General features: G+C 48.7%; 1 protein-coding gene across 4 annotated transcripts; it reads left to right on the top strand.

Moving 5' to 3' along the window:
• The first annotated feature begins 31 nt into the window (after positions 1-31).
• LOC310756536 (uncharacterized protein) lies at positions 32-6,852 on the top strand. 4 transcript variants are annotated; one of them, XM_083600775.1, is made up of 5 exons: positions 32-142; positions 298-729; positions 3,059-3,183; positions 4,358-4,453; positions 4,899-6,852. In XM_083600775.1, the coding sequence occupies exons 3-5, from the start codon at positions 3,096-3,098 to the stop codon at positions 6,794-6,796; spliced, it is 2,082 nt and encodes a 693-aa protein (XP_083456901.1). In that variant the 5' UTR covers positions 32-142; positions 298-729; positions 3,059-3,095; the 3' UTR covers positions 6,797-6,852. The 4 variants fall into 4 exon arrangements, with proteins under 4 accessions (XP_083456901.1, XP_083456900.1, XP_083456902.1 ...); XM_083600774.1 differs by lacking the exon at positions 32-142 and having other exon boundaries at positions 295-729; XM_083600776.1 differs by lacking the exons at positions 32-142; positions 298-729 and adding an exon at positions 1,106-1,397.
• The last annotated feature ends 6,858 nt before the right edge of the window (positions 6,853-13,710 follow it).

Below are 13,710 nucleotides of genomic sequence, written 5' to 3' on the forward strand. Positions count from 1 at the left end.
ACAGGGTGGGCGCCACTACAGAGAAGGCCCTCTGCCTGGTTCCCTGTAACCTCACTTCTCGCAGTGAGGGAACTGCCAGAAGACCCTCACAGGTGGACCTCAATATCCGAGCTGAACAATGGGGGTGGAGACGCTCCTTCAGGTCAGTGGCGTAGCGTGGGGGGTGCAGGGGGGGCCGGCCGCACCGGGCGCAACATCTGGGGGTTAGGGTTAGGGGGCGCAAATCCACGGGTTAGGGGGCGCAAATTACTTGCCTTGCCCCGGGTGCTAACAACCCACGCTACGCCACTGCTTCAGGTATAAAGGGCCGAAGCGATTTAGGGCTTTTAAAGTCAGCACAGTATTTGGGAGACCACTTTAAACTCTCTCTTTTTGGAGGGGAATGATCTGGCGGACGCAAGGAGAGCAGGCGAGGAAGAGGCGTCGCAGGCACGACCACCAGAGGGCTCTGGCTACAGCTGAGGGAGGGGATCTCGCTCCCTGCCTTTCCCAAGCTCTCTATTCTTTCCCACCCAGGATATCAGGGGGCTGAGCTTCCTAGGTCACCCCAGCTGCGGCGGGTTCCCCCCTAGCAACCAGGCAGCCGCGGCTGCTGCTCCCGGCGAAGCGCGGCGTTCGGCCGGGTGGCCGACCGGAGGGAGAACTGCCGCTGGCCGGGCTCAGCCTCGTGGCGCAGCAGCCGCGGGCGCCGCTCGCAGCCCTTAACCCTTCAGCAGCCGGAGACTCCAGGTAACCCAGAAGAGATCGGGAAAACGGAGCAGATGTGTTCAAGGGAAAGACGAAGAGGAAAGAGTCTCTCTCTTTTTTTAAGCCTCCATTTTAAAGCCTCCCTTTCCAACCGAGGCGCGGTGGTGGTGCTGGTTTTTACGCAGCAAACACAAGGCAGAGGGGGATTTCCCCTCAAGATCAATCTATGCATGATCAATAGGGAGAGCAGCGAAGGGGGGCACTTGAAAAACAGCAGACATGATTGCGTTTTCGGGAGGGAACCCTCTTTTCCACAGCTCCCCACCCCCACCCCCCCGACGATGCATTTGCGGGGCGAAAAACCCACTTGCAAGAAGCACCGCTTTCTTTGGATGCTTGCTCTGGCGTGTGCTGCAAAACGACACAGCGCGTTTTGTTGGGGTGTGGGATTCAGAAACCAAACCCAGCACCACCAGAAAATGGGTGGGGGGAGCTTAGGGGAAACCCTGCAGTTATATCCTTCAGCGTTTTTAAATTTAAACATAGCCCTCAAAGCATAGCCCAAAACACATCCTTATTTGACAGCAGCGTTTCCGCTAGGGATTACATCTGTTTTATTTCAGCACAGGGTTTTTGTGTTGTTCTTTTGACAGCCACGTGAGAAGGTTGCTCCTTCCTCCTCCCGGCGGGACCTACTAACAACTTCACAGGTGTGTTAGGGGAGGAAGATTAAAAAAAAAAAAAAATAGTGTCACAAGAAGGCGAGACGGAGAAGATCCTATTTATTTGATATTATGTTTGGCTGCCGGGAAGTTAAACGAATCCCTGAGTCCTGACAGGGGAAGAAAATTGGAAAGGTAATAAGGGATGGTGACAGAAGCAGGTGAGCTTGTACCTGTTTGTGTCATGGAACTGAAGGGGTTCCATCGCCCCATGAGAAAAGAATGAGGATGTATGAGCATGAAGTATATCTATTTATTGCTACTGAGCCCAATTCAAGGTGTTCTAATTGGTGTATAAAGCCCTCAATAGCTTATTAGGAGCAGTTGACTTCTGAGCTCACCTGACCCCAAATATGCCCACTTAGCTGCTTCCATCTGTGGAACGGGAACTGCCACAGGTGCCACAGAAATATTCACCCTGCATTTATAATAATTAGATATTTTAGTGTGGTAGCACCTATACTTTGGAACTCTCTGCTGGTTTGATATCAAGCAAGTACTTCCATTGTGCTCTTTTCGGCGCCTGCTAAGGACTTTTTTTCCTCAGGCAAGGCTACCCAGATTGGTGAGATTTTTATATGTGTTTTTAGCTTACGGGCAGATTTTGATTCTTTAAGAAATGTTTTCAGTAGTTGTTTTTACCAAAAATTGTATCGTTTTATTCTGTTTTGGGGTTTTTTTTTGTTTTTACAATGAAGCAATGTATAAATTTTATGAAATAAGACAAATACATATATACACCCACCCATTCAAAGGTATTGCTCACCCTCTCGCAGCAAAGGCACCTGAGACAGTTTGCAATAAAATCCAGTCTAAAATGTATATTGTGAAATCAAGTCATCATTTGCTTACTGCTGCCCATAACCTCCAGTTCAGTGCCGGATTTACGTATAAACTAAACAAGCTATAGCTTAGGGCCCCACTCTCTTGGGGCTCCCCCAAAAAATTAAAGGAAAAACAACAACTGGATGTACATTTCCAAAATATAAGAGAAAAAGCAAATGAAATAAAATCTACATACAGCAACGTTTTGTGTTGTGTAAGCTCCTATTTGTTATGTGCAAATGGCTTTAGATACCTATTAGGTCCATCAATTACCATATAGCATATAAGGTAAAGGTAAAGAGACCCCTGACCATTAGGTCCAGTCGTGACCGACTCTGGGGTTGCGGCGCTCATCTCGCTTTATTGGCCGTGGGAGCCGGTGTACAGCTTCCGGCTCATGTGGCCAGCATGACTAAGCTGCTTCTGGCGAACCAGAGCAGCGCACGGAAACGCCGTTTTCCTTCCCGCCGGAGCGGTACCTATTTATCTACTTGCACTTTGACGTGCTTCCGAACTGCTAAGTGGGCAGGAGCAGGGACCGAGCAACGGGAGCTCACCCCGTCGCGGGGATTCGAACCACCAACCTTCTGATGGGCAAGTCCTAGGCTCTGTGGTTTAACCCACAGCGCCACCCGCGTCCCTCTTATAGCATATATTCAACACAAAAAACAGTGACAATTTCTTGTTGACAAAGGACAGCTGGGCATATAAAGGGCCCCATTACCTTCAGTAGCTTAGGGCCTCATGAAACCTAAATCCGGCCCTGCTCCAGTTCTTCCTTTGCCTGGAGTTTGGCCAATGGGACCTGCTGCTTGTTCTTCCAGAGGCTGCGATCTGTCTGAGCTGCGGCTGCTGGTGGCAATGGAGCAGTATGTGCTGCTGGATCCCCGGCAGAAGGCCTTGTACCACGACGTCATGCAGGAGAGCTACGAGACGCTGATGGCACTTGGTAGGATGATGTTGGCTGCCTCCTCCTCTCCTCCACCCATAAACTTTTACAGGGGGAAGCCAGTGACGTGAAGCAGAAAACCTCCAAAACGTGTTTTTTCCTTCTGCGGAAAGTCTTCTGTTTCATAAGTTCAATCGTGAAAACTAATTACAAATGCAATATTAGGCAATCGTCAAGCTGCTCAGCTTTGTTTACTAAATACAAATAAAATGTACATGCTAAAAGACATCACTCTCTAGGGCTTTGGAACATTTTCCAATGCAAGCTGAAAATGGTTCTGATGGAAATTAGCCTTATGCAGATCACCCTAATTTGCATAGGAAAATTCCCCAGGTTATTTTCAAATTCAATTTTTTTCCTGAAAAACCAGATTATTGGGGGGAGGCAGGGGCTTGACACACATCTTCGTAGAGTCTGTTGCTAAGGGAGTGGTGCCCTCTCTGCCTGCCATCTGGGGAGATTAACTCCATTTTGTATACGGGAATGTTCATATTTATATCGGAGTGGCAGCAGGAGTGAGAAGAGATGTGCCAAAATGTCTATGATTTTGTTGCTTGGTGTCATTGCTGCTGTCAGTAAGAAGTGCTAAATTGGTACAGCAATGTTTTGCAGTACATTGATTTCTGTTTGTGTGCCAGCTTTCAAGTTACACAGACTCATTCACTGGAGAATTTCCAGTTCTTTGCAACCATGAGAGCCCAGGCTTCTTTTAAAAGAAAAGGAAAAGAGATGAGACTTTCAGGAATTCTGAGCTTGCATAGTGAACACATAAAAAAGGCATGAGAATAAACAGGTTCAAAGTTCAGTTCCCTGACCATTAAGTAAACAGAGAGGGTTTCCACAGTTCAGATCGATATTCTGCTTTCAGTATTGACACTGAGCTCACAATATTTATATATAAAAAATAATTATTGGTCTCCTTGCTCCTCGCCGAAACATTCTTAGTTTCAAAAGCCAAATATTGGGGTGGGTGGCGGGTTTGTTGCTGCTGTTAAAACATGGGGAGTCAACAACGCTTACTGATCTATTTCAAATCACCCATAGATTTAGCAAGAGATCCTGCCCACATTGGCCTAAAAATAGTTGAGATATGGGTGGCGGTGGTTGATTTATAAGCTGAACTAAAGCTGCATTCCCTCCTCTTCCCCCCACCTCAATCTTTTCAACTGAGAAGAATTTCCACTGTCCAAGCCTGACTTGCTGTCCCGATTGGAACGAGGAGATGAGGCGACAACCTTTGACCTGCAGGACCCGGGAGTCATCCTTCCAGGTGAGTCATGGGCTTTCCTAAAATTCTTTGCTGCAGATATTCAGAATAAGCCCGGCCAGTCCTGCCTTCCATGCACTGGGGATGAATCCCACAGGGAGCTTAAAGGCAGAGAGCCAGACTCCATATATTTTGCTCCAGTGCATAGACAGCAGCTGGCTGGCTGGCAGAGGACATGAGAGTGGGGTGCACAGGCAGTCAAGGGGTGGGGGCTTACGGTAGAAAAGGACAAGAGATATTAGAAGTTGAACATAGTTCCTGAGTACACTTAGGTCCAGCTGCGAGGGCCTTCTGGTGGTTCTCTCACTGCGAGAAGTGAGGTTACAGGGAACCAGGCAGAGGGCCTTCTCGGTAGTGGCGCCTGCCCTGTGGAACACCTCATCAAACCTATATTCAGCCCTATTTGTGTAACTCTGGCTCCTCCTTTTTCCTCTTCCTGTCTCTCCAGCCATCGGTGGCAACATGGAGGAAGAGAATCTTCCTGCACAGAAGGACCCCAAAGAGGTGGAGCCGGCAGCAGAAGACTCCGAGAGTCCCAGGGATGTTGATCTGAGCCGTAGCAGCCTGGCTGAGAGCCCCCTGCCCCCCGCTCCGGCTTCATCCCCGCCCCCTCCTCCTGCCGCCCTCCACAACCCCAACAACTGCCTCCAGTGTGGCAAAACCTTCAGCCACAAGTCCGCCTTGGTGAAACACCAGAAGATCCACACGGGAGAGAAGCCCTACGGGTGCGAGGAGTGCGGGAAAGGCTTCATCCAGCGCTCCGACCTGACGATCCACCAGAGAACCCACACGGGGGAGCGGCCATACCACTGCCCCGACTGCGGGAAGAGCTTCAGCGTCAGCTCCACGCTGCTGACCCACCAGCGGACCCACGCGCCGGGGGGAGAGAAGCCCAACCGCTGCCCCGAGTGCGGGAAGTGCTTCAGCGAGCCGGCAGCCCTGGAGCGGCACCGCAAGAGCCACGCCGGAGAGAAGCCCCACGAGTGCGCCGACTGCGGGAAGAGCTTCGCCTGGAGCTCCCACCTGGAGAGGCACCGGCGGATCCACACCGGCGAGAAGCCCTACAAGTGCCCCGAATGCGGGCGGGCGTTCGCCTGGAGCTCGCACCTGGATCGCCACAGGCGAACGCATGCCGGGGCGGCTCTGCCCGAGGAGGCGCCGCCCTCAAAATGCGCGGATTGCGGCAAGCGGGTCAACCACATCACTCAGCCTCAGCGCTTCAAGCACAAAGCCACCCAGACCCCTCTGGAGCACGAGGATGCAGAGGTAGCGGAGGAACAGGAGGCTGAGGCCGAGGTGCGGCCCTATCCGTGCACAGTCTGCGGGAAACGCTTCAGCCAGAGCTCCAACCTGCTCAAACACCAGCGTGTCCACACAGGGGAAAAGCCCTACCAGTGCCCGGAATGTGGGCAGCGGTTTAGCTGGTGTTCCGCCCTCCTCAAGCACCAACGCGCCCACAGCAACAGCAGGCCACACTCCTGCCCAGAGTGCGCCCGCAGCTTCCGGGACCCTGCCTCTCTGGCCAAACACCAGCTCAGCCACGCCGGTGGGAAGCCTCACCAGTGTCCGGACTGCGACAAAAGCTTCGGGTGGAGCTCGCACTTGGAGCGGCACCGGCGTATCCACACCGGGGAGAAGCCCTACGAGTGCGGGGACTGCGGCCGGGGGTTCACGGTGGGCTCCCACTTGGAGAGGCACCGGCGCATCCACACCGGGGCCCGGCCCCACAGCTGCGGGGAGTGCGGCAAGACCTTTGCCGTTGGTGCCACACTGGCCACCCACCGGCGCCTCCACGACACCAAGGCCAAGCCTCACCGGTGCCCCGAATGCGGGAAAGGGTTCAGCAGCGCGGCGGTGCTTGAACGTCACCGCCGGTTGCACCGCGGAGAGAAGCCCTACCAGTGCGATGTCTGCGGCAAGGGCTTTGCTTGGAGCTCGCATTTCGACCGCCACCGGCTCTCGCACACCGGAGAGAAGCCCTTTCCGTGCGCCTACTGCGGGAAGTGCTTCGGCCGCAGCTCCCACCGCAACCGGCACCAGCGTGCTCACGCGGTCTCCGAAGACCAATGCCCGCCGCCGAGCAACCAAGACGATGCATCGCTGGCAACGGCTGTGCCCGAATGGTGGGAAGGGGACGGCGAAAGGAGGGTCCCGCTAGAGCAGCAGGAAGTCTGGTCGCCTCCGCTAGATACCGTTGTCCCTTTCCAGTGGGTGGCCAAATCTGCTGGTGATGAATGGAGGACCATAGGGGGAAACGGTTTGGGGCAAGAGGCCGAGAGTTTGACAGCCCCTGCCAGAAGCTGGACTCAGCCAGTTGCTCACATGCCCACTACTAACCCCCCTTGATCAATGCTGTGCAAATCTCATTCCCATTTTGCTGCCCCTTCTGCTGTTCGCACACACAAACAAATACACAAACACTTCTCCCTTCCCCAGTAAATCAACAGTAGCTGGCTTGAAAGACAGGTCCGTATCTGCCTTGCCTCCTCACACCTCCATGGGCCAAATTTGACGGGTGAGCTGTGCTTTGAAGGCCCAGCACTCAGTTGATTGTTGGCACGTCAAAGCACCCCACAGAGCTTTTTGCAAGGGACCCTGTGCTGTGCTTTGAGGTACTACCAACCAAATGATCTTTGCTGCTTCGGAAGCCGTTTGTGGCCCTACCCAACTGTCTTTTTATGTGCCTGCATGTGATGTCATATATGACACCTGGTGATTGACAGGTGGGTGTGGCTTGGCTAAAGTCCGTTACCCCTAGTTAAAGAGCTGAAGTTGGGCTGAGGAGCCAAAGTTGCGTGACACGAGGAAGGAAGTGGGACCCACTGAAATGTTCGTATTGCACGTTCAGGTTCTGGTTGCCAAGGGGGTCTCATTGGACTTAGCTGTGTCACAGAGTGTGGCAGAGGCTGGAAACATGTCATGTCCAACTTTTTTTTTTTAAAATAATTTTTATTAACTGGCCAATCACATCAAATTAAATCACATCACATAATTCCAAATTACAAAGCCAAATTTTTAAATTTTGTTGGGGGAACCCATACTTCAAGATCCAAAGGGGGATTCAAATCATCTTCTTATTACTGCGTTAATGTCCAAATCAGTCCCAATCAGTCCAGACAAAATTCATAATTCTATCCAGTCTTATCTTGGTGTTTCCACATCATATCTTGTTCATATAATTTATATTTTTCCTTTACGATCTCTTCTGTTAGTCTCCTTAAGCTGATAAGCAAAATAATAATCCTGTGTGGATTTCCCGTTCCTCCACTAAGTCCAGATGGTTTCCATATATCTCCTTCGTAGATAGCATCGCTCTTTCCATCATGAATTTGGCATTTGTCGCTCTTAAGTCCCACCGAGGAGTTGATCCACGATATGTAAACAACTCTATTTCTCTCTTTCTCCTCCCAGACCCAAGAGCTCCAACAATGCCTCCCAAAATGGCGACGGCATTTTTAACTGCGTCATTCCAAAACTCTTAGCTTTCCAGCTTCATCTTGAAACATTGCTTTGGTTCGAAAGTTTATCTCCACACAGCCTTAAATCCACAGCTTAAGTCCTTAGTTTCTGACTCATTAGGGGAGGGGATTCTTGTTAAATCACATAAGAAAAAGGAAGGCAGGTTTTTTTCCCCCTCCCCCCTCAGTCATACCGTATCTTGACGTATCTTCTCATATTTTATTCTTGTCTTGTTATCAGAGATCTCTTCTGTCAGCAGTCTTTACTCCCCTTTTTCCTTGAAGCATGTGCAATTTATCTCGTCCAAATTGTTTCTTTTGAAGATGCTTGCAACTAGCGGCGCGAATCAGGGACGGCGTCCAGGAGTGCCGGAATCCCACAGGAGGGCTTTGTGCCTAGTGCCCCCACCCCCACAAATTCGGGGGTGGTATAGGGCACAGCAGGCAAGGGCCGTACCCCCCACAATCCTGGGGGGGTTAAGGAGGCTAATTACCCCCATCATAGCCTCCAAATTATCTCGTGTGGGTCGGAGAGATGTTACTGTCAGCCATCTTCCGATGCGCCACCTAGTGGCCCCCCCCATGTCATGTCCATCTTTGAGACTGACCCTCTGGCACCCTAGAGTGAAGAAGATCCAAGAGGACATAAGCAAAGAAAAAATAGGAGTACAGTGGTACCTTGGTTCTCAAACTTAATCCATTCTGGAAATCCGTTCCAAAACCAAACTGTTCCAGAACCAAGGCACGCTTTCTCATAGAAATGCAAAATGAATTAATACATTTCAGACTTTTAAAAACAACCCCTAAAACAGCAATTTAACATGAATTTTACTCTCTAATGAAACCACTGGTCCATAAAATGAAAGCAATAATCAATGTACTGTACTATAAAATAAATAAGACAGTATTGTAGATGATAAATTTTTTAAAAAAAAAATTCCTTACCTGCACCAATGATAGCCATTGTTTGGATGGAGGGCTTTTATCCATTTTCACAGCCGCACAATCAGTAAGTTGAACTGGGTTCCACATAGTAACAAAAACAAATTAACCGAAAAAGCCCCAAAACAAATAGCAAAACAAATAGCAAAAACAAAAGTGCAAAACTTAATCCGTTTCGGAAGTCCATTTGACTTCCAAAATGTTCGAAAACTGGAACACTTAACTTCCGGGTTTTCGGTGTTTGGGAACCAAGGCGTTTGAGTACCAAGGCGTTTGAGAACCAAGGTACCACTGTATTGCTAACTGGGTCATACCTCTGAGGGAGGGACCCATCAAAGGGACATGTGCTCCTTACCTTTCCATACATTTAAAGCACTATGATGTCACTTTAAGCGGTCACGAATTCCCCCAAAGAACCCTGGGAGCTGTGGTTTGTTAAGGGTGCTGAGAATTATCAGCAAGCCCTCATTCCCCTGGCAGAGCTACAGTTCCCAGAGTGCTTTAACAGCCAATCCCTCCACACAGGGAACTCGGAGACCAAGTCCTGAATCCTGCGCTCCTTGGAGCACATAGAACATGTCTGTCACGGTAGCTGGACTGAGAAGCCTCCAACTGATGTTCCAGGAGAGGCAGCTTCTCTTCCACCTTGCAGTCCTCATAAGCCATGACCTGGCCAGGCAGCTTGCCATTCCAATGAGCAGCCATCTTGGAATAAACCCTTAGAAGCAGCCGATCCCCAAAGCAGAAATCAATGTAGGGTGGGTTTGATTCGGTTTTGAAATACAGTGGTACCTCGGGTTAAGAACAATTCGTTCTGGAGGTCCATTCTTAACCTGAAACTGTTCACACACACACACACATTTTAACATATCAGTTCCAACAGTCATATAGCCTATCTTCTCATCTTATACAATATTTTAGACTTCCGTCAACACCTCTGATGATTTTCCGTTCTTTATCACTTACTCCGCATTTCTTAATTTCTATATTACATTTAGTTATCCTTAACTAATAATTCTCTTCACAGTCTTTCTTGCAGTATTTCAAATAATCCACTTTACAAAACTTCTTGCAATCCTACTAGCGTAATCTGTTCATCACAATTACTTTTCAAATAGTTCATATATTTACTCCAGTAACCTGAAACTGTTCTTAACCTGAGGTACCACTTTAGCTAATGGGGCCTCCCGCTGCCGCTGAGCGATTTCCGTTCTCATCCTGAAGCAAAGTTCTTAACCCGAGGTACTATTTCTGGGTTAGCGGAGTCTGTAACCTGAAGCGTCTGTAATCCGAGTTACCACTGTATGTGGAATGATGCCTGCAAATGGATATACACACAAAGGTTTTGCGTGAGCGGTTAAAAGAAATTACCCAGAGCAGTGTGTCTGCACGTTGCATGCTGAGAAGCACTATTATTTTTTTAAGATCATTTTTGTTGTTGTTCAGCCCTAGTGGTGTCGGAGAAGTACGTAATTTGGAAATCTGAGAACAGGGAGTAGGTGAAAGCATGGGGTGGTGTTCCAATGATGCTGTGTGTATATTCAGCACCGCTGCAAAAGGTTTGGTTTAGGTGTAGAAATCCCGCCTCATAAATTCAGCTTTCATTTAAAAGCAAGCCAACGTTCTAGTCCTCATGCTGTGCGGCGATGAGACAGAAGTGGGCATCTTTGCAAGCGACAAGTTTTCCAGGGGTCGGAGGGTGAAGCTGGAGGGTTGTACAACCCCGTTCCATTGCTGCTGCCCACAAAAAGCAGAAACTGAATATTGTGTAGAACAGGAAGAAGCTTGTGACCCTCCAAATGGTGTTCCATCTCCCATCACTCCTGACCATTGACTGTGATGACTGGCGCCAGTTCAAAACCAGCAATTCAAAATCAGTTCCATGTCAAAGAGAAAAATAACTACCAAACTTTTAGAAGACATCTAAAGGCAGGCCCTGTTTAGGGAAGCTTTTAGTGTTTAATAGATTATTGTATTATAGTGTTTTGTTGGAAGCCGCCCAGAGTGGCTGGGGAAACCCAGCCAGATGGGCAGGGTATAAATATATTATTATTATTATTATTATTATTATTATTATTATTATTATTATTATTATTAATTTACTGCGTCACACAAAACGAATCCTGAAGCAACTTACAGGAATAACAACACACAATATATACAAAATAAGTTGATGGGAGTTGGGAGTTCAACAACAACTGGAGAAGCACAGGTCCCCTATTCCAGATTTTAATTGGAAGCAGCACGTTAAAGGAATGATTAGCTGAGAGAAAAGATAAACATAAGCTTTGTTTTTAGATCTCTCACACAAAGCAGGCATCGACTAGGAAGAGGTTTGCTGTCACTCAGGAGAAAAGTGCCTCTGCTACCTGTTCTTGCCACCTGCAGTTTCAACCATGATTTGTTTTTTAAAGTGTTTTTTTAAAAACAACAACCACCTGCTGATTTATTATCAGGACACTGTTTGGGGGGAAAAATTTTTAGAGAGGCAGTGTGGTGTAATGGTTAGTGTCGGACTTGTACCCGAGAGAGCAGGGTTCAGATCCACACTCAGGCATGAAGCTCACTGACCTTGGGCCAGTCGCTGTCTCTCAGCCTACCTTACAGGATCATTGTGAAGCTAAAATGGGGGAGAACCTTGTGTTTCTTGGAGAGGTGGGATAAACCTGTAATAAAATGTGAATTGTCCAGCAAATGTGTAATTTTAAGCGTGTCTTCTCAAAAGTATACCTCATTTACGTCAATGGGAACTTACTCGCGGGTAAACGTGCATTGGATTGCAACACAAATCAGCTAATGCAGTGGCCCTAACATGCATACTTTACTCAGGTCACAGAATCTAGCTGTTCTTCGCAAGAGTTTGGATGACCTTCATGTGCAAAACTTTAAATACATCTCACTTTAATATTTATTCTTTCTTGTAAGCACAGCCTGGGCTATAACTTTCCACCAGCTGCCACTCCCTTCCTGTTTGAATCTTCCCTTTTTCTCTGCTCCATGTCCTTCCAGCCATCTTTTTCGATTCTTCCCCTTGCGAACAATTGTTTTAAATCTGAACCTTGAAAGCAGAATAAACGTGTTTGTATGCCAACGTTGCTTGATTTGCAGGATTTTGATTGCGGAATTCTTGGTAGATTCAATCTACACAGGTCTGCTACCGTCTGACCTTTACGTCCATGCAAGTCCATGAAATGCAATTCAACCAAGGTTTCTTAAGGTCTAGTGAGTGATGCATAACAGCCATTCAGACAATTCCTGCCCTGGCATTAGAGGCCCCATCTGATCTTATAGACCTCGTTCCTGCCCCCAATCAGCTGCCTTTTGCAAAAGCAGATGAGCAGCATCCCTTCATGCTTATTGCAAGGGGGAGACCTGTTCCCCTCCAGATGTAGCTATCCTACACAACCATCTTGACCACCAATCCTGCTGGCTGGGGTTGATAGGAGTTGGAAGTTCAACATCTGGAGGACCACATCCCCCATCCCTCCATTAACCCCTTAGGAGTGGGGCAGACTCTGAGCTTCTTGATTTACTTTGATATGTAGACTTTTGGATTACGGTAACGGACAGAGCCAGGCAGGAAAGGGGAAGAGTTACTATGAAGGAACAGAATGCCTCTGAGCACATTCTACTACAGAGAAGCCACAAGCACAAACACTTTGGACCAGTGTGTTCCCAAATTTGTTCCCCTCCCCCCGTTATAAATTGCCAAGGGTCTTAGCAGGCCACTCAATTATTTTGCCTGCCGTACCAGTCGCAATGTGCTATGCCAAACACTGCATGGTTTTCAGCTGTATTTTTAATTGCTTCTTTCAGGAGTGCCAACTTGAATAAAATACAGGGGGGGGCAGGTAAGCCCCGCTTTGCATAACTGATCACATGACCCAATGTACACACCGTTTAAATGGCAATGCCCATCAACTTTGGAGGGGCCGGCCCCCTCAAATACTTCACTGGGGGGACGGGACGAGGGGACCTTGGCCCTGAGGAGTTGGCTTTCTCATCTGTTGTACCCCGTTGAATTCAGACTGCACAATACAACAGATAACAGAGGCAATTAAAATGAGCATTTAATGCAACAGATGTGCTGCAGCTGGTCTTCAACCAGATATGCGAAGGACCACCAGAATGAAGCTGGCAGACCAGTTCGGGAGCAACTGCTTAAGGCCAACACTCTTCAACCAAGGACTCGTCTTCAGCCCAAACCTGCATTTTCAGATGCACTCAGTTTCTTACCATTTATTGGTACGGCCGTTGTGCTTCCCTTACTCTGGAGGGAATGAGAATGGTCGTCTTTCCCCCCCCTAACTGTATATAACCTATTATAGTAACCCGCCCCGGCACCTTATGGTATAAATTTTATAATATAGGTAAAAAAAGGTAAAGGACCCCTGGACGGTTAAGTCCAGTCAAAGGCGACTATGGGGTTGCAGCGCTCATCTCGCTTTCAGGCCAAGGTAGCCGGCATTTGTCCACGGACAGCTTTCTGGGTCATGTGGCCAGCAGGACTAAACCGCTTCTGGTGCAATGGGACACAGTGATGGAAGCCAAAACGCACTGAAACACCATTTACTATCCCGCTGCAACAGTACCTATTTATCTACTTGCACTGGTGTGCTTTAGAACTGCTAGGTTGGCAGGAGCTGGGACAGAGCAACGGGAGCTCACCCCGTTGCGGGGATTCAAACCGCCAACCTTCCAATCGGCAAGTGGTTTAGACCACAGCACCACCCGTTGTGCTTACTAGTGGATCCCGGGCCTAGCACTTGCACCAACGCCCTGAGCTCAGCGAAAGGAAGAGTGCCAACGCCGCCTTCTGTAAACCAACAGGGCTGCAACAAAACACCAGACACGCCAGAC

This window comes from Podarcis filfolensis, assembly GCF_964270895.1.
Source record: "Podarcis filfolensis genome assembly, chromosome: 2".
Classification (NCBI taxonomy): domain Eukaryota; kingdom Metazoa; phylum Chordata; class Lepidosauria; order Squamata; family Lacertidae; genus Podarcis; species Podarcis filfolensis.

Excerpts from the sequence above, each read along its gene's own strand:
- LOC310756536 (XM_083600773.1), top strand. The coding sequence starts at position 2,979 with ATGAAACCTAAATCCGGCCCTGCTCCAGTTCTTCCTTTGCCTGGAGTT. Across the intron at positions 3,184-4,357 it reads CGAGACGCTGATGGCACTTG|AATTTCCACTGTCCAAGCCT; the intron begins GTAGGATGATGT and ends TCAACTGAGAAG. Across the intron at positions 4,454-4,898 it reads CCCGGGAGTCATCCTTCCAG|CCATCGGTGGCAACATGGAG; the intron begins GTGAGTCATGGG and ends CTGTCTCTCCAG.